General features: G+C 44.8%; 2 protein-coding genes across 2 annotated transcripts in view; one reads left to right on the top strand and one right to left on the bottom strand.

The window, feature by feature from the left end:
• Window positions 1-1,067, top strand: part of IGFBP7 (insulin like growth factor binding protein 7) — a 37,903-nt gene extending 36,836 nt beyond the window's left edge. The window contains exons 4-5 of the mRNA XM_058168954.1: window positions 313-436; window positions 899-1,067. Coding sequence (XP_058024937.1) covers window positions 313-436; window positions 899-918 — 144 coding nt within the window. The 3' untranslated portion in view covers window positions 919-1,067. The remainder of the gene's footprint in view (window positions 1-312; window positions 437-898) is intronic.
• Window positions 1,068-1,156: 89 nt separating this feature from the next.
• Window positions 1,157-20,523, bottom strand: part of POLR2B (RNA polymerase II subunit B) — a 35,535-nt gene continuing 16,168 nt past the window's right edge. Inside the window, exons 11-25 of the mRNA XM_058168952.1 lie at window positions 19,532-19,675; window positions 15,178-15,317; window positions 14,978-15,089; window positions 14,463-14,617; window positions 12,655-12,853; window positions 12,362-12,530; window positions 11,286-11,382; window positions 10,771-10,865; window positions 10,161-10,411; window positions 9,980-10,069; window positions 3,998-4,105; window positions 3,422-3,535; window positions 3,169-3,329; window positions 2,527-2,722; window positions 1,157-1,320 (exon numbers count right to left, since the gene is read on the bottom strand). Coding sequence (XP_058024935.1) covers window positions 1,231-1,320; window positions 2,527-2,722; window positions 3,169-3,329; window positions 3,422-3,535; window positions 3,998-4,105; window positions 9,980-10,069; window positions 10,161-10,411; window positions 10,771-10,865; window positions 11,286-11,382; window positions 12,362-12,530; window positions 12,655-12,853; window positions 14,463-14,617; window positions 14,978-15,089; window positions 15,178-15,317; window positions 19,532-19,675 — 2,121 coding nt within the window. The 3' untranslated portion in view covers window positions 1,157-1,230. The remainder of the gene's footprint in view (window positions 1,321-2,526; window positions 2,723-3,168; window positions 3,330-3,421; window positions 3,536-3,997; window positions 4,106-9,979; window positions 10,070-10,160; window positions 10,412-10,770; window positions 10,866-11,285; window positions 11,383-12,361; window positions 12,531-12,654; window positions 12,854-14,462; window positions 14,618-14,977; window positions 15,090-15,177; window positions 15,318-19,531; window positions 19,676-20,523) is intronic.

The raw sequence follows: 20,523 nt of genomic DNA on the forward strand, positions 1-20,523 counted from the left end.
CAGTAGTTAGAATGCAGTATTGCAGCCTAACTCACTGCTCACTACCAGGAATTCGATCCTGACCGGCTCAAGGTTGATTCACCCTTCCATCCTTCCGAGATCAGTAAAATGAGGACCCAGATTATTGGGGGCAATATGCTGACTCTGTAAACCTCTTAGAGAGGGCTCTAAAATACTATGAAACAGTATATAAGTCTAAGTGCTATTGCTATCAAGTTTATTTAAAGAACATTCAGGGCCATAGCATGTATGATACAAGGATATTATTAACAACCTTGAGAAATGCAATTAACTATGATTCTACTCCGACAGATATCTCCACTGAGCAAAGATGATGCTGGAGAATATGAATGTCACGCATCTAACTCTAAAGGAGAAGCCACAGCTTCTGGAAAAATTACTGTGGTAAATTCCTTAAACGAAGTACCTGCAAAAGGTATGTAGGTCTGCGTAAGCATTCCCTTTTCTATTGGATCTGGTTAAGAAAAATCAAATAGCTTGGGTTGATTATTAATTGGTAGTACGTTTTGTCATTTGTGACCAGAATAAGTGTTTCACATCTTTGTAAGCTTCAACTGGCTTAACGTATTTATTATTGTAAACCATCTCCCCCATAAAATTTTTGCTCCATCTGGTGGTATCACTGAATCCCTTTTATGTTCCATACTACCACAGCCTCTGAAAAAAAGTCAAATACCAAAGTAAGTTTGCTTACTTGTTATCTATGATTTCAAATGAATCTGAAATAATTGTGGAGGAAGAAGGAATTGTTATCTATTTCTGCTATTTTTCTTGCTTCAGGGAAATACCTTTGATTATTTCTATAGCAACTCATTTCTTTGGAATGCATCTCAAGAATAACATGTTTTCTTAAAGCACACTCTCATTTTCTCTGTAGGTGAAAGTACTGAGCTGTAAAAGGTGAACCATAGATACTGCATATTGAGACAGTGCCTTTCATCTATAACAAGTTTATTTTTTGGAAAACTCACAACCAGCCATGGCTCTGTAGTCCCTTAATTCCTACCATTTTCACTGTAATTACAATAAAGTATTAAGCGAATGTCTGGAAAGCTTTTATTTCTATTTACATAAAACATGAAATTCACATATTCATAATCTGAAAAAAAAACCTTCCAATAAAACACAACACCTGTTGGGATTTAAAACACATTTAAAAAGTAAGTTTAAAGCAATAGGAATTTCAGGAAAAGGCAAATTGTTTGAAGACTACACACTCATCATTCGAGGTGCAATACTCATCGACATCAGTTCTTGGAAAAGTAGTTTGCAGGCATACGGCATCCTCACCAGAGAAATCTGGAAAAAATGAAAAAGCAAAAACATTTCAGAAAACATTCTATATCTTTACTTTAAAAAAACCCACATATGGGGTTAGGGAGCTCAGAAGAGCACACCATGAAATAATTTTTAAAAGGCTTCAAAGACTGTGAAAGTAACAGTGATAAAAACATCTTTGGGAACAAGTTGGGAAATGTGAGAAAATGTAGAAAGGCACTGCTCAGTACTGGCCAAACTTCACCGGAGTGGTGGGATAGAATATGTACCTGGAGGAGCAGTGCAGGAAGAGTCTGGCAGCACAGAACTTTCCCAGAGAGAGGCACAGATTAAGAGACTGCACAAGTAGAAAGGGAGGGAGGAGAAAGTTCAGGGTAGCCACACTGTAGAACCTCTCAGGATATAATTAGTATGTTAGTAGGTTGTAGATTTAGTTTGGCAAGGTTCTGTCTATTAGCTGTAAGCAAACAGGACTGAACTTGATTCATTTCATTGTGTCCTCTCTGGGCTTGGGCCTGACAGAAAACCTTGCATGCTGCAGACAAGAAAGCCATTTTCTTCAATGTCAACTCCCGCCTAACCTGGGTGAGGAGGAAGGATTTAAAGATGATGTAACCACTGAGTATTAGGGGTTCCAGGATATTGAAGTATACATTAAAGGGGCCCTTGGCCTCCAGTCAACTATTGTTTGGAATCTGAGTCCTCTTTCTCTCTCACACACACAAAGAGACACACAATTCTATTCACAGTATGTCAATTTGAAATGAAGTAGAACTTGGCATCATCATAATTTAAGTATTAAAAACATACTACGGCCAGAAAAATAAAATCACATTTTGTAATACTGTAAGACAGGGGTTTCCAATCTTGGCAACTTTCAGACTTGTGGACTTCAACTCCCAGAATTACTCAGCCAGCAAAGTTGAAGTCCACAAGTCTTAAAGTTGCCAAGGTTGGAGACCCCTGCTGTAAGATAACAGCATTTTCAGCATTTTAAAATTCAATGGCATTATTTCAGAAATTTTCTTAGCTCTTCTGAATGGATGGGAGAATTTTATGCTCTCCCTCTTGTGGCTAGTGACTCTGATTATATTGTATTCATGGTAGATAACATAGCATAGACAAGTATTGGAAAAAGTGGCTCAAGGTGAGGTGAAGTTAAAAGTTAAAAATAACGAGAGAAGAATGAAATGGAATGGGCAGCATTTTCCTATCCTCTTTACATACCTGTGTCTTATTACGACAACCCCTGCATTCATAGGTGTGGGTCCGGGTGTTTGCTATTGCCATTAGCCCACACAAGTTGCAAACATGAACCTGATATGGATCTGAGGCTTCAAACAATCTTTCCCTTAGGAACTGCGCTGCTCCATGAGCAATCTGACAGTCTCGTTCCATCTCTCCAAACCGAAGACCTCCGTCACTGGTGGGAGAAAAAAATCAAGTTCACTTCCTTATTTTTCCAAGTTAGAAAAACAATTCACTTAATGTAAAAAGCTACTAGAGGAGAAGCCAGCTCATGTATCAAAAATGCTCCTAATGAAATGAAGTCTTAAAAAACAAAACATACCAGAAGCTCCAAAGAAGTGCTACATATGCACATTGTCAATAAAAGACCGGCTAATAGTTTTTTAAAAAGGCAATATGTTTCTCGACAATGTATTTTAACACTCCCATCTGGGCTCCTAGTATTTCTGGTCGTATTATTTTTCTAGCCCTCATAGTTGCAAATAGTATCACTAAAAGCTATGAAAAGGCTTGGGGAAATCTCAGAAACTAGTGGCATTTTCTAGTAAGATTTCTAAGGACTGTGGCTTCAATACTTTGCTGAAGTAAAGACAAATTGGAAAGCAGGCATCTATTTCTTACCGAGATCGACCCTCCATAGGTTGCCTGTTAAGGATCTGAATAGGTCCTCTTGCCCTGGAATGAATTTTATCATCTACCATGTGTTTTAGTCGCTGATAGTAAGTGGGGCCAATAAAGATCTGTGATGTGATTTTGCGACCAGTAAAGCCATTGTACAGAACCTGCAAAAAGTAATTGCTCCTGTTATAATAGCATATCAATGCAGGGAACAGACAGAATGAGACTTATCACTCATTCGTTGTTATCAGATTACCTCATTTCCTCTCAGATGATACCCATAATCAGAAAGCAAGTTTGAAATCTTCTGCACGTTGACTGCATCATTAAAAGGTGTAGCATCACCTATCTCCCCTTTATTTGCTGATACCTGGAAAAGGGGAAGCAAAGACCGGCAATTATTACACTATTCCTCATAATAACTGTCTAAAATGAAACTGGGAAGATTATATTCTAACTCCCATTGAAGCCTAGAGCACACAGAGTCACTTTACTTAATCTGAAGGGCTTCTGTAAATCAAAAATCAGAGGAATAGGGACTATGTAGTACTTACTCTGACTTCTTTGGAGGAAGAAAAGAGTAAACATGAACTAAACGTTAAAAGAATTTTAAATCATACTATGCAAATTTAGAGATTGTGTTTCCCCAGGATCTAGATTAATGCCACGGGCCAGAGAGTTAGCTTTTTAATTTGAAAATAAAATGGCTCCAGATTGCAAGAGATAAAAACTGATTCAACCTTGGCTGGATATGCTAGAGTCAGAGATGGCCCTGGAAGCTCTCAAAGAGACCATGATGGAGAATATCTCAGTTCCAAGCAGAGAGACTTACCTTTCCTTGAAGACATTCAATCAAGTGACCAATGGTCATTCGCGAAGGGATAGCATGGGGATTGATAATTATATCAGGAGTGATACCTTCACAGGTAAATGGCATATCCTAAACATGAAAACAGATCAGAATTATACCGTTTTCTACAGCACCATTTTTTCTTGATTATAGTTTGCTTAATCTATAAGCCTTGCTGGATTTTTTTTTTTTTTATATGATATAAGTCACAAAATAAACTGTACAATTTCTTTATTCTGTCAGGTATTTGATCAATTATTGATTTCTCACTATACTGTATATACTCACGGATAAGAGTTTTAAATGCCATTATACACTTTTTTTAAAAAAGGGAATTCTAGTTTAACAACCATAATTGAGACTGGCAGTCCTTAAGAAAATCAGTCGTTAAATCATCACCAAAACTGTGCTTAAGATTTTATGTCAGTTTACACTTGCTTTATAACATCAGAAGGATATAATCCTAAACAGCTGAGAGCTCAATGAGAAGGAAAGGTTTCCAGGATTTGACTCTCAAGGAAGCTATAAAAAAGGGCAAATGTTAAATTTGCTTTCCTCACTCCCCACCCTTTGAATTGTTCATCCCAGCACTGGGATAATTAGCAAGAAAACTGACATTTGAATTTACTTTCATTGGAGAGGGATTACAAGGGAATAAGCAGACACACAAATGCAACTTTCCAGGAAGCAAAGAAAAGCCCTTAGTGTTTCGTCAACTTCAGGGAGTAGTTGGAAAACTTGCCTTAGCACTTTTCAGGGACATGCTGCACTGGGGAGAAAAGAAACTCAGGAAGAGACCACTTACTTAAGCAATCTCTCTGCTCTGCCAGTGGTGATGGGAGGAAAAAAAATGGGTCAGGCACAGGACAACACATACTGACTTAATGGTAAACACATGACTGAGATACCGCAGACATCAGTTGCAAAGTTAAATGTCTATGGAGATTCTCAGTCATCCAGGTCATGGTTGTCCCAAAGGTGCTTTTTCAAGAGGCAACTAGACTTTCTGGTTTTTCTTTGAAGATGCTTCACTTCTCATCCAAGAAGCTTCTTCAGCTCTGACTAGATGGTGGGGAATGGAAGGATGTATACTTCTTGCAGACAGCTGATCATTTGCATTCTTTTTGTGAGTCGTTAAGGCCACCTGGAGGTTTACCTGTGTTGTCAGGGTCACCTGAGTAGTGCAAATGGGTGTGGAGCCTTCGTGGAACTGCTGAAAGGATTGTGTTGTAGACTGGAGGTAGATGACATATCCCTCCCACTCTGTTGAGAGAGGGCTGTTTAATCTATGTCAACTATGTCAACAGCCCTCTCTCAACAAAGGAGGAGGGATATGACATCACCTGTCTCCAGTTTATAACACAGTCCTTTCAACAGTCCCAAGAAGGCTCCACATCCATTTGCACTACTCAGGTGACACTGACAACACAGATAAAGCAAATGATATATTTATTTATTTATTTATTGTTCAAATTTATATACCGCCCTATCTCCCACAGGACTCAGGGCGGTTTACAGGCATTTAAAAAACAGATAAATACAATCTAAAAAACAATTAAAAAACTTATTATGAAGCCTAACAATTAAAATAATTAAAAATATAAAAAATAAAACCCCACTTAAAACCCATTAATTAAAACCTAACTCAGTCCTGCGCAATGAAATAAGTATGTTTTGAGCTCACGGCGGAAGGTCCGAAGGTCCGGAAGTTGACGAAGTCCCGGGGCAGTTCGCTCCAGAGGGTGGGAGCCCCACAGAGAAGGCCCTCCTGGGCGCCACCAGACGACATTGCCTCGCTGACGGCACCCTGAGGAGTCCCTCCTGTGAGAGCGCACGGGTCGATGAGAGGTATTCGGTAGCAGTAGGCGGTCCGTAAATAACCCGGCCCTATGCCATGGAGCGCTTTAAAGGTGGTCACCAACACCTTGAAGCGCACCCGAAGGCCACAGGTAGCCAGTGCAGCCTGCGCAGGATGGTGTTATGTGGGAGCCACGAGGGCTCCTCTATCATCCGCGCAGCTGCATTCTGACTAACTGTAGCCTCCGGATGCCCTTCAAGGGAGCCCCATGTAGAGAGCATTGCAGTAATCCAGGCGAGACGTCACGAGTGCGTGAGTGACCGTGCACAGGGCATCCCGTCCAGAAAGGCGCAACTGGCGTACCAGGCGAACCTGGTAAAACGCTCTCCTGGAGACGGCCGTCAAATGGTCTTCTAAAGACAGCCGCTCATCCAGGAGGACGCTGTTGCGCACCCTCCATCGGGGCCAATGACTCGCCACCGATGGTCAGCCGGATTTAGCTGACTGTACCGGGATGCCGCATCCACAGCCACTCTGTCTTGGAGGGATTGAGCTTGAGCCTGTTTCTCCCCATCCAGACCCGTCGGCCTCCAGACACCGGGACAGCACTTGATAACCGTTGGGGTGGTCCGGTGGAAAGTACAGCTGGGTGTCATCCGCATACAGCTGGTACCTCACACCGAAACCACTGATGATCTCACCCAGCGGCTTCATGTAGATGTTAAACAGAAGGCGAGAGGATCGACCCTGCGGCACCCCACAAGTGAGGCGCCTCGGGCCGACCTCTGCCCCCTGTCAACACTGACTGCATCGTCGGAGAGATAGGAGGAGAACCACCGATAAACGGTGCCTCCCACTCCCAATCCCTCCAACCGCGCAGCAGGATACCATGGTCGATGGTATCGAAAGCCGCTGAGAGGTCTAATAGGACCAGGGCAGAGGAACAACCCCTATCCCTGGCCCTCCAGAGATCATCCACCAACGCGACCAAAGCCGCTCCGTTGTAACCGGCCGGAAACCGGACTGGAACGGGTCTAGATAGACGGTTTCATCCAGGTGTAGGGGAAACTGATATGCCACCATACTCTCTACAACCTTCGCCATGAAGGTTGAGACCGGACGATAATTACCTAAAACAGCCGGGTCCAGGAAGGCTTTTGAGGAGGGGTCTCACCACCGCCTCTTTCAAGGCGGCCGGAAAGACACCCTCCACCAAAGAAGCGGTCGAATCGCCTGAGCCAGCCTCGTGTCACCTCCTGAGTGGCCAGCACCAGCCAGGAGGGGCACGGGTCCAGTAAACACGTGGTGGCATTCAGCCTACCCAACAACCTGTCCATGTCCTCGGAGCCACAGGGTCAAACTCATCCCAGACAATGTCACCAAGACCACCTCGGGCACCTCATCAGGGTCACCGCAATTTTGGTCCAACCGTCCCGCAGCTGAACGATTTTATCGATAGATAACCGTTAAACTCCTCAGCACGTCCCTGCAGCGGGTCATCCCGCCCCCTGATGAAGGAGGGAACGAGTCACCCGAACAGGGCGGCTGGGCGGTTATCTGCCGACGCAATGAGGGAGGAGGCGAGCAACGCCGCTTCCTCAATGCCACTAGGTAAGTCCTAGTATAGGACTTCACTAGTGTCCGATCAGCCTCAGAACGGCTAGACCTCCAAATGCTCTCTAGGCGTCTTCTCCGCGCCATCCCCTCAGCTCCTCGGAGAACCAAGGAGCCGGTTGGGACCCGCGCCGGGTCAGAGGCCGCAAAGGCACGACACGATCTAAGGCCCCGCCGCGCCCGCTCCCAGGCCGCAACAAGTTCCTCAGACGTGCCGCGAGCCAGACCCTCAGGAATGGCCCAAGCTCCGTCCGAACCTCTCAGGGTCCATCAGGCGCCTGGGACGGAACCAACGATCGGCTCCGTCTCCCTGCGGTGTTGGATGGCGGTCAGAAAGTCCAGGCGAAGGAGAGAGTGATCTGACCATGACAAAGGTTCGATGACTATTTCCTGTAAGTCCAGATCTCTCAACCACTGACCAGAGACAAAAATCAGATCGAGTGTACCACCCCCCGTGTGGGTGGGGCCATCAACTACTTGAGTCAGGTCCAAGGCCGTCATGGAAGCCGTGAACTCCCGAGCTGCTGTCGATGACGAGCCGGCAGATGGCAAGTTAAAATCCCCCATGACTAAAAGTCTGGGGGTCTCAACTGCCACCCCAGCAAGCACCTCCAGGAGCTCGGGCAGGGCAGCTGTCACGTAGCAAGGAGCCAGGTACGCGACCAGCAAGCCCATCTGACATCTATGGCCCCACTTCACAAGGAGGGATTCACACCCGACAATCTGAGGCACAGTGGTCTCCCTCGGCTCCAGACTCTCCCTAATCACAACCGCCACCCCCCCACCCCTGCCCTGGGCTCTCGGCTGATGGAATGCACGGAAACCTGGTGGGCACATCTGTACCAGGGGCACGCCCCCTTCTGCGCCCAACCAGGTCTCCGTAATGCCTATAAAGTCCGCTGCACCCCTGAATAAGATCGTGAATTAGGGGGCCTTATTGGCCACGGACCGTGCATTACACAGCATCAGCCAAGGCCCAGGCTCTGAGGGTCTTGACTATCCGGGAACGGAGAAGTCTGGAGGCTCGGGCGCGATCGCCTGCAAGCATCGAACGCGCCCCATAACATGATCCGAGCCCCGCCCGCCAAATCTGCCCTCCCCAAACCGTGCAAATAGCACCACCCTCTACCAATGGGACCTGAACTCCCCCCATAACCTTCGGACCTATTAACTCACCGCCATGAGCATGCGCAGGAACTGATACCCCACCCGGCGGGTTTCCCCCAACACCCGCCCTACCCCTCCCACCCCTTAAAAATGCCCTATCTAAAAACCCCCAAAGGCTCTTCCTCTTCGCATGCCACCTCTGTGGATCCCAAGATCCGTCATTGAGGCCGGCCCTTGGTAAAACGGGCCATTCCTGCGAGGCGGGGGCCCCTCGCAGGCGCAAGAGCTCCTGTACCGAATAGCAAAGGCGAATCGTGCAAATAATACTCCGCTAGGGGATAACAGTCGCCGGGAGCTGATCATTGTCCGGGATGGCAAGATATTAGTCTATAGTTCTGCACATGGATACCCATCATCCGATGGTGGCTGAAATGATAGATAGGCTAAGGATGGAAGATGGAAAAAGTAGCCCAGTCCCAAAATCCATGGGGAAAACGAGGTGGGTACATCCTCCGACAGGTCTCAAATCGGTCTCCAAGTCTCTTCCACTATAGTTCCAAAGAACAATCCTGGCCAAAGATCCCAAAAGGCCATATAAATGCAGATGACAGTGCTTAAATAATAGTGGGAGAAATAGGTCTCCAACGGCTGGAACATCTCCAGTAATCACCACGCCAATTCCCTCTGTTAAGATGGTTCAAGATAACAATCTTCCAGGGAAGCCTCAGACAAATCCCACATTCCAAGTTAATCCAGAATTAATCCAGAAACCTGGCCGCTCCTCAGATCCAGGGCCTTTCCCAGAAACCGGGCCAGGCACCTCTGAGGAAGGCCGGTAAGATGTAATAGGCCGTAGATCCCAAATACGGCATAAATGGGGTAAAATGTCCTCAGAGAACCTCCCTGCAGGGAAGGCAGTGGGCGAGCCGGCAATGGAAGGCCGGTAAACTCTCCACCCCCTTCGTCCAGAGAAAACAATCCCGAGAAAACCAAGCTGGGGGGAAGGAAACATACCCAAGGTAGTCCAGCACTCCGCAATCCACAGTCCACAGGCCATGATGGACCAGCAAGCCTATGTTCGCTGCGCCTCACCGCCCCACGCACCCAGGAAATGGCCGCCGTTCGCCGCTCTCCCTCACCCGGCCTCGTTCTCGGCAGCCGTGGCACCGAAAAGGCCCGCAGACCCCTCCCACGGCTGCCGAGAAGCTGACAAAGCGGGCCGGGGGGTATAGGCGGCTCGGCTAGCCGTCTGGGCAATGCCATCCCGCGGCGATCTTCCCGTCGGCGGCTCCGTTCACCTAGCGGGCCGCCATCTTGCGCATGCGCAGAGCCTTATCTAAGGCTTACTACTTATTCTAAGTAGTGTAAAAACCAAGGCGTTATTTCAAATCCAATCGGCTAAGCATGATATCCCCTACATCAAAAACAAAATTGGAAGCATTTACCTCTTGCCTGTATTGGATACCACAGGTACCTTTCTGACCATGTCTACTAGCAAACTTATCTCCAATCTGTGGTATTCGGACAGACCGTACCTGGAGAGATAAAATAATAATCTATTACACCAACTATTCACAAATGTTGGATTTATTCTTGCAGACACATTTGCATAGCTCCTATACTTACTCTTATTTTACAAAACTTGTATCCTTCCTGGTTCAAGGTAATCATGACCTGGTCAACAATACCAGTTTCACTAGTTCGTAGAAAAGTGCTGCAATCCCTTTTAGTGTAGCGACGATTGGTGCTCTCCAGTTCGTCTTCGTTCTCAGGCAAAGTTACTGTCTTGCCAATGATGACATCATCTCCTGAGACGCGTACACCAGGTGCAATCAAACCATCATCGTCCAGCTTGTCATAGATGGCATGCCTCATCCCTGAGAAAAGAAGAAAAAGTTACGTGCTTCCAAATCAAGGTTTCTGCTTGTTTCCCTTTTCTAATAGGATAACATTTCAAGGTTAATACTGTTTTGTGTTTACTCCAGTGCCATTCTGAATTCAGAAAAAAAAAATCCATTTCTGCTAGATCCCCTTTTTAGACTAATGTTACATATGGATAACGCTATAGCCACCAGTGACAATGACAGGTAAAGCAGGATCACTCACTTGTAACCCCTGTGAAATCATATTCTTCTTTGCAAATAGCATAAACCTAGGAAATTCTATTACTGAGCAGTTATTTACTGTCTCTGTCTTCACGATGTATTCCTGGTCACTGTTTACCGGTATTTCTTACCCTGGCATGTTTCACGACTAGGTTTCTCAAATACTTCTTCTTGGTCATATCCTTTTTTGGATTCCTGTTCTTTATAAGAGCGATAGAACACAGATCTAATGGAAGAGAGGAGTGACACCATCAGGTCCAAGTCAGACAGCACTCTTTTCATTCAGGTTGAGGCATGATCTAACATTCTTAAGCAGCAGGACAAAATATGATGACATGCTGATATACATTAGCAAAATAACCACTGGAGATTGAAAGCCTATGGACTAAAACCACCACCACAACTAATCTTTAATCTAAAAGTGTAGCAAAAAGGTAAGTCTCCGACAACAAAACAAAAGAAAAATACTTGATGACTAACACCTACAGAGAACCATTGAAGTGAAATCTTTGATACAACAGATAATTGTAAAAAGCGTACCAAGAATGCTTCAGAGCTAGTGGCCTATTTTTTATAAGCATGTGAAATAGTTCTTTAATAGGGAAATAGAAATGTGGCAAGATGTGAAATATATAACGAGCCAAACCTGAAAAACCCTCTGTCAACAGCAGAGCGGTTCATGATAACAGAGTCTTCTTGATTATATCCTGTATATGAAGCTATGGCGACGATAGAGTTGATGCCTGTAAAAGATTCAAGAATACACTTCAGTTATACACATATTCTTTTCACTTTACAGATTGAGTATTAATGCCAAATGAACTCTAATTTCTCAGTAATTATATGTGTTTTCTACAGCATGATGGGATGAACATATAAACACACCCAGTAACCTCCTATGGAATAGCCTGGTGTTATCAACAGAAGATAGGATTTGTGAGGAGCAGGTGTGGAATTTGCTTACAATTTCACATATTCCTTCAACCATGTCCTTAAGAATTGTCTTCAAACCCTGTTCATTTGCTATCCATATTCAAAGACTGGACTATCTTGAGCATAAACATTTCAAGAATTTAAAACTGGCTATTTAGATCATAGTTGAAATTTTTATAAATATTTTATGCTTGTTAAAATTGAAAAACAAACAGTGCAAAATATAATAAGAATGTGCACACCCAAATACAAGCAATAACTGAGATAGATATGAACAAGATACAGAAACAGAAAGAATGCACATAAGGAATACTAATTACAGTTTTGACCATTGCTTTGCTACAGTTTATGCCAAAAAGTACTATGCTCTGATAAATATATTAAACAAGCAGGGCTAATTTAAGGAGCAAGTTAAGAAATATTTCAAAGTTGTAATGCTTTTCCTTTGTGATCCAGCCACACTGGTGCTAATGCTTTTCAGCGTATTAATGAAACCTAATTGATTAAAGGTATAGGGAAAAGTTATATTCTTAACTGAGGTAAACTACTCACTACCAGTATTGAGATCCCACAGCTGCTATTTGCTAAATCATCAATTAATAAATATAAAATCATTAAATACAAAAAAAAAGCCCCACATCTCAGTGAAAATTCATTATTGGTATTCCGGAAATGAATATTTATAGTCAATATAAAAAAAGACACTTTGGCATATCTCTTTAAGAAGTGGATTGGTTCTCTAAAGGTTGAGGTTTTATCCTTGCACTAATCAGTAACTTGCAATCATACCTGCTGGCAACTCTCTGAACCGCAAATATTCCATAGACCGTGTGGTCACAAGGGGCTTCTGAGGATAATATAAAACATGGGCCAGTGTATCCATACGGACATGGAAATTAGTGATATAAACTCCCATGGCTTGTTTTCCCATAGCAGATTGATATGTATTCCTAGGAGACTATTAAGAAAGGAGAAAATGTGTTAGGAATGGGGGAAAAAACCCTTCAAAATTAAGGCATAATATTATTCCATCAAGTCATAAACTCTTAATTTAAAATATTATAAAATGAAGTCCAACAAACCTGATTGTGATCTGGAAATGGAATAATAGACGCACAAACTCCTAGAATCATGGAGGGGTGAATCTCACAGTGTGTATATGTGGAACAATATGCCACACCTTTCTCCTGCAAATCATCTGGAGTCATAGCCAGCATAACAGTCTCCTCTTCTAGAGTGTCAATGTATTCTACTACACCACTGGCCACCAAATCCTGCCAGCTAAACAAAATGAATTTTAATTAATGCAACTACGTACAGAGTTCTAAGAACAAACTTGACAATTTATATCTGAGGTCCAAGAAAATGTGTATCATTCAGTGTAATGAAAAACTAAAAGTATAAGCATGCACATAAGAATATTATATTACCCATAATTTTGCCCCTTCAGATACAATAGGCATTTGCTCCATTCCTTCATTAGTTTTGTTTTGTTTATGGTTTTGTTTTGTTTTTGCTTAATGCATATACTGCAGAAACCAATGTCTTGATTCCTTAGAATTTCTAAACTTGCCATCTTAGCCGTCTAACCCACTAAAAATAAAGTATACTGAATATTGTCCATACTCAACTCTGAGCGTAAGAATCTGTGATGAACCCATTGATCTAGCTGGCTGTCAAAAGATGGTGGCAAAAGGAAATCCCTAACACAGGGATGTCAAACTCAATTTCATTGAGGGCCGCATCAGAGTTGAGTTTGACCTTGGCAGGGTGGAGGGACATGGCTAACTCGATGTCACTCATGTCGGGGGCACCTATGGTGACCAACGGCTAAGGCAGGACTTCCCTCAGACCCTCCCTCCCTCTCATTATAATCTCCTTCCTTCCTTCCTTCCTTCCTTCCTTCCTTCCTTCCTTCCTTCCTTCCTTCCTTCCTTCCTTCCCTTTTTTCCTTCCTCCTATCCCTTTTTCTTCTTTTTCCTTCCCTCTTCATTCTCTTTTCTTCTTCCTTCCCCTCTTTCCTTCTTTTCTTTCCTTGCTCTCTTCCCATCTTTTCTTCTTTTTCTTTGTCTTTCCTCTTTCCTGTCCCTTCTTGGATGCTCAGGGGAAATATTTCCTCCATTTTCACTGAAAGAGGTACCACGGGCCAGGCCGCTGTTTCCAGGGCAGCCACACAGGCCACAGATATCTAAGCACCCGGCGGGCCGAATCCGGCCCATGGACCTTGAGTTTCACACCTCTGCTTTAATGCAACCTGGGAAAGAGATAGGAAAGAGAAGTGCTGTAACATTCAGAAGTTCATATACCGTATATTCCCGGTATTTTGAAGTTTCCATATTTAGCATACAGTAACTCTGGCAATTTCAAAAACGCCTTTGTTGCTTTGATGAATGAACGGGAATCACAAGGAGGAATGTAAGCAAGTATAAAAAGAACTACTTTTCGCAAGATCAGCAAATAGCTGCTCTCTACCACATCCAAGAGGAATACTCTCCAAAATGGTGGCAGGACTTGTTCCTAGTAGTACTTGAGTTGTACTAGCAAAGTCAAATCACTCTTGAAAATGCCCAGCAAATGTTTCAGACAAAACGTTTCTCATTCCTAAACCTGTACTCAGAAGGAACGACTTTATTCACTTCGTGTATGAATTGGACCTTGGTTTAAATCATCAATAACATAAACACTCTTTTCAATTTCTGCTCATTTCCACATAACATTTTAACACACACAATTATCTCCAGAGTAGAACCTGCTTGGTTATGTACTTTCTTTAGCTAACAATCCTTCCAATTAATGGCTGGAATTTTCTCTTCTTTTCCCATGAAAAGTATCTTTGAGGAAAAACAAGTACTAAATCCCACAAAAGGAGAACATTTGAGGATAACCTTACCTGTAGTTGTTATATTCACGTTCTTTCAATTGGTCAATATGCCTCTTCTTCAGTAACAATTTTTGTTTTTCCACAATTAAAAGTGGGCGGCAGATCCTACCAGCATCAGTATAAATGCGAATTTCTCGTTCCCTGATATCTCTGATCATGGACACCTGCGTGAGAAGACACAGTTCTCATAAACACTTTCAACTAGCCATTTTTGGCAGACAGATTGAAATATCAAAACATCATGTTTTCAGATGCCACCCCCACCCCCATGAGATTTTGCAAGTTGTGAAAATGGTGCTCTTCAGGAAGGCTTTTGTAGCTTAATGGCGATTAACCAATCCTGATATCAGATAAAAGCAACTGAGTATCTGAAAAGATTATCAATCTGTTTTAATTCATCAAAATTATATAGAATTTAAATTAAATCACAAATCTTTTTTCTAGATCAACGTATTTTATTTATTTTATTTTTTGGTCTAGGTTAGCACCTTTAAGGGGTCAGCTGGAATTACAACAAAATTTACCTCTGATACAATGATGTCCATTTGCCGCCGCAGTTTTCTCAGCGTATTCATAAGTTGCTCTGGATCTTTGTGAATTCCAACCCAGCAGCCATTCACAAATATTTTTGTGGCGCTTTATGGAAAAAAAGGAAACAGTTAAGCTGCTGCTTTAGAGTGAACCACATAGAAGCTAAGGGAATTACACTGTATTTGGTTCTTACTCTGCAATTGCTGCTGGGGAGATTTCTTCCAGGTTTTCCATACTCCATTCTTCTAAAAATTCCAGAATTGGGGATGGCTGAGACCCCACAGAAATATAGGCCATCAGAGCAAGGTTCTTCACGAGTCCCACAGCATGACCCTAAGAACAAACACAGGCTAAGTTTTCAATCTTAACAAGCTCTATTATGCACAGAAGTTCTGGCAGTTTTTGAAATTGTAATAAAATTTAAGACTCAAGACTGTTATATGAGAATGGATCCTGAGGCACATTTGGTGGAAGACAAAACTTGTGAAACCCTTTTTTAAGATTTTGTGGAGCACCCTGTAATAATTTATTTTATTTATTTATTTATTGTTTATATTTATATACCGCCCTATCTCCCAAAGGACTCAGGGCGGTTTACAGGCATTTAAAAACAAGAAATACAATAAATACAATTCTAAAAACAATTAAAAAACTTATTCAAAAGCCTTAATTAAAAATATAAAAATTAAAACCCAAGATAAAACCCATAAACTAAAAACTAACTCAGTCCTGCGCAATTAAATAGATATGTTTTTAGCTCATGGCGGAAGGTCCAAGGTCCGAAGCTGACGAAGTCCTGGGGCAGTTCATTCCAGAGGGTGGAGCCCCACAGAGAAGGCCCTTCCTGGGCGCCGCCAGACGACATTGCCTCGCTGACGGCACCCTGAGGAGTCCCTCTCTGTGAGAGCGCACGGGACGGTGAGAGGTATTCGGTAGCAGCAGGCGGTCCCGTAGATAACCCGCCCTATGCCATGGAGCGCTTTAAAGGTGGTCACCAAAACCTTGAAGCGCACCCGAAGGCCACAGGCAGCCAGTGCAGTCTGCGCAGGATGGGTGTTATACGGAGCCACGAGGGCTCCTCTATCACCCGCGCAGCCGCATTCTGACTAACTGCAGCCTCCGGATGCCCTTCAAGGAGCCCCATGTAGAGAGCATTGCAGTAATCCAGGCGAGACGTCACGAGTGCGTAGGTGACTGTGCACAGGGCATCCCGGTCCAGAAAGGGGCGCAACTGGCGCACCAGGCGAACCTGGTAAAACGCTCTCCTGGAGACGGCCGTCAAATGATCTTCCAAAGACAGCCGCTCATCCAGGAGGACGCCTAAGTTGCGCACCCTCCATCGGGCCAATGACTCGCCACCGATGGTCAGCCGCGATTTAGCTGACTGTACCGGGATGCCGCATCCACAGCCACTCTGTCTTGGAGGATTGAGCTTGAGCCTGTTTCTCCCCATCCAGACCCGTACAGCCTCCAGACACCGGGACAGCACTGATAGCTTCGTTGGGGTGGTCCGCGTGGAAAGGTACAGCTGGGTGTCATCCGCATACAGCTGATACCTCACGCCGAAACCACTGATGATCTCACCCAGCGGCTTCATGTAGATGTTAAACAGAAGGCGAGAGGATCGACCCTGCGGCACCCACAAGTGAGGCGCCCGGGCCCACCTCTGCCCCTGTCAACACCGACTGCGACCGGTCGGAGAGATAGGAGGAGAACCACCGATAAACGGTGCCTCCACTCCCAATCCCTCCAGCCGGCGCAGCAGGATACCATGGTTGATGGTATCGAAAGCCGCTGAGAGGTCTAATAGGACCAGGGCAGAGGAACAACCCATCCCTGGCCCTCCAGAGATCATCCACCAACGCGACCAAAGCCGTCTCTGTGCTGTAACCGGGCCGAAACCGGACTGGAACGGGTCTAGATAGACGGTTTCATCCAGGTGCAGGGAAACTGATATGCCACCATATTTTCTACAACCTTCAAGGGCGGGTTGAGACTGGACGATAATTACCTAAAACAGCGGGTCAGGAAGGCTTCTTAAGGAGGGTCTCACCACCGCCTCTTTCAAGGCGGCCGGAAAGACACCCTCCACCAAAGAAGCAATCGTAATCGCCTGGAGCCAGCCTCGTGTCACCTCCTGAGTGGCCAGCACCAGCCAGGAGGGGCACGGGTCCAGTAAACACGTGGTGGCATTCAGTCTACTCAACAACCTGTCCATGTCCTCGGGAGCCACAGGGTCAAACTCATCCCAGACAATGTCACCAAGACCACTCGGACGCCTCACCTGAGTCACTGCAATCTTGGTCCAACCCGTCCCAAGCTGAACGATTTTATTGTATAGATAACCGTTAAACTCCTCAGCACGCCCCTGCAGCGGGTCAGCCCGCTCCCCCTGGTGAAGAAGGGAACGAGTCACCCGGAACAGGGCGGCTGGGCGGTTATCTGCCGACGCAATGAGGGAGGAGGCGAGCAACGCCGCTTCCTCAATGCCACTAGGTAAGTCCTTGTATAGGACTTCACTAGTGTCCGATCAGCCTCTGAACGGCTAGACCTCCAGGAACTCTCTAGGCGCCTTCTCCGCGCCATCCCCTCAGCTCCTCGGAGAACCAGGGAGCCGGTTGGGACCTGCGCGGGTCAGAGGCCGCAAAGGCACGACACGATCTAAGGCCCCGCCGCCCGCTCCCAGGCCGCAACAAGTTCCTCAGACGTGCCGTGAGCCAGACCCTCAGGAATGGCCCAAGCTCCGTCCGAACCTCTCCGGGTCCATCAGGCGCCTGGGACGGAACCAACGATCGGCTCCGCCTCCCTGCGGTGTTGGGTGGCGGTCAGAAAGTCTAGGCGAAGGAGAGTGATCTGACCATGACAAAGGTTCGGTGACTATTTCCTTTAAGTCCAGATCTCTCGACCACTGACCAGAGACAAAAATCAAATCGAGTGTACCACCCCCGGTGTGGGTAGGGCCATCAACTACTTGCGTCAGGTCTAAGGCCGTCATGGAAGCCATGAACTCCCGAGCTGCTGTCGATGACGAGCCGGAGGAAGGCAAGTTAAAATCCCCCATAACTAAAAGTCTGGGGGTTTCAACTGCCACCCCAGCAAGCACCTCCAGGAGCTCGGGCAGGGCAGCTGTCACGTAGCAAGGAGCCAGGTACGCGACTAGCAAGCCCATCTGACATCTATGGCCCCACTTCACAAGGAGGGATTCACACCGACAATCTGAGGTACAGTGGTCTCCCTCGCCCAGACTCTCTAATCACAACCGCCACCCCCACCCCTACCCTGGGCTCTCGGCTGATGAATGCACGGAAACCTGGTGGGCACATCTGCACCAGGGCACGCCCCTTCTGCGCCCAACCAGGTTTCCGTAATGCCTATAAAATCCGCTGCACCCCTGAATAAGGTCGTAAATTAGGGGCCTTATTGGCCACGGACCGTGCATTACATAACATCAGCCAAGGCCCAGGCTCTGAGGGTCTTGGCTATCCGGGGCAGGAGAAGTCTGGGGCTCGGGCGCGCGATCGCCTGCAAATATCGAGCGCCCCTTAACACGATCCGAGCCCCCGCCCGCCAAATCTGCCCTCCCCAAACCGTGCAAATAACGCCACCTCCACCAATGGAACCTGAACTCCCCCCATAACCTTCGGACCTATTAGCTCACCGCCACGAGCATGCGCAGGAACTGATACCCCACCCGGCAGGTTTCCCCCAACACCCGCCCTACCCCTCCCACCCCTTAAAAATGCCCTATCTAAAAACCCCCAAAGGCTCTTCCTCTTCGCATGCCACCTCTGTGGATCCCAAGATCCGTCATTGAGGCCGGCCCTTGGTAATAAAACGGGCCATTCCTGCGAGGCGGGGGCACCTCGCAGGCGCAAGAGTTCCTGTACCGAATAACATAGGCGAATCGTGAAATAATACTACTTCGCTAGGGGAAAACAGTTGCCGGGAGATGATAATTGCCCTGAATTTAGCAGTTGGTTTGTTAAAACATTCCTGCTATTCCAAGATCCTGTAGAAACAATAAGGAAATGTGTGGCAAAAGCCCTAGAACAAACCAAATACTTAGATTCTCCCAGAAATGGGAGAAAAAGAATATCCTAGCCTAAGAAAATGTATTAATACCACATTCATTGCAGCTCTTCCATAAATGTTCCTTGTGGCCAACAGAAATGTGCTTGCCCCTGTTCAAAGATAACTCAGTTCACAAATCTTTCACATTAATTTACTGGGTTTCATTACCAACCAATTTTAACTTGAGAAGATGTTTAAAAATCTGAAAAGACACTCTACTAAATACTGCAGAAAAAGATGGTAATAATAAGGGAGAGACCTCTTTTATGGAAGTTGTACTTTCCACATGCATTTTTCATAAGCATCATTTATACAGCAATTTTGCCTATGAAAATTAGGCTAATTGTCCTACACAAGCTAAATTACCCTATGTAAAGTAGCTTAATTCACATGGGAAAAAACATTACAGCTCCAATTTTTTAGAAAATTCCCTTCACTGATGGTATAGAGGTACTTAAATACAATCTTTGCATTACCTCTGGAGTTTCAGCAGGACAAACCATTCCCCACAAAGTGTTGTGCAACTGCCTGGGCTTTGCTAGTTTACCATCTCTTCCAATAGGTGAGTTTAAGCGTCGCAAATGGGAAAGTGTAGAAGCAAAGGTGAGTCGATTCAATACCTGAAGAAATGCAATCATTCTTGATTGTTTAGACTTTTCATAACATACAAAACCTATGTTGTTGCTATAAGGTCTAAAAGTTATGTTATCAGCTATGAGGAATATATCACTGAGAGTGAGTCACTAAGAGTGAGCTGGCCAGCCATACAAATTGTCTTAATAAATAATTACAAAAGTTTTATTTGCAATATTTATCACATATAATTTGAGCACCACATTTTACATTTTACTATTAAGCATAGTTTACTTCTGAATTATTAAAGGACCAAAAAAATACAATGGGCACTTTTAACGAAGAACAACATCTAATGATTCTTTCAGGTGGAAGTTTACTGAAATCCTTTAACAGTGCAATTTTCTTTTCTTTTTAGAGGATTTATTCTCTGAACACTGTAATTCCTCAGCTAAATTTAATTTTCCTCACCCAGACAAGATTCATTCTACAATTCCTTTATAACTGTAGCAAATTTCTTGGACACCCCTAAAAGGATCACAACAAATCAGAAAGACTCAGCCATTATCTGCAATGTGAAAGATGGGAAAATCTAGAAGTTTGAATTTTAAGGAAGTTTCTTCCCTGTGGATTAAAATATCATTTATTCCTCCCACCCATGAACTAAATATCTGCAATAACAAAAGAGATTATTTTATGTACTAAGCGGGAAGGAAAAGGCACAAGGAAGATATGCAGTGTAATTGTACTAAGAAAATTTTGGATAAAAGATCCATTTGGAAACAAATAATCTAATGCCAAAGAATTAGGACTGCTGCTGGTTGAAGAAGAGGGTGGCTTGGGGTTAAGATACTGAGAAAAGAAGCTAAAGTAGAAGGAACAAAATGAAGGATGG

The sequence above is a fragment of the Ahaetulla prasina genome, chromosome 2, assembly GCF_028640845.1.
Source record: "Ahaetulla prasina isolate Xishuangbanna chromosome 2, ASM2864084v1, whole genome shotgun sequence".
NCBI classification, from domain to species: Eukaryota; Metazoa; Chordata; class Lepidosauria; order Squamata; family Colubridae; genus Ahaetulla; species Ahaetulla prasina.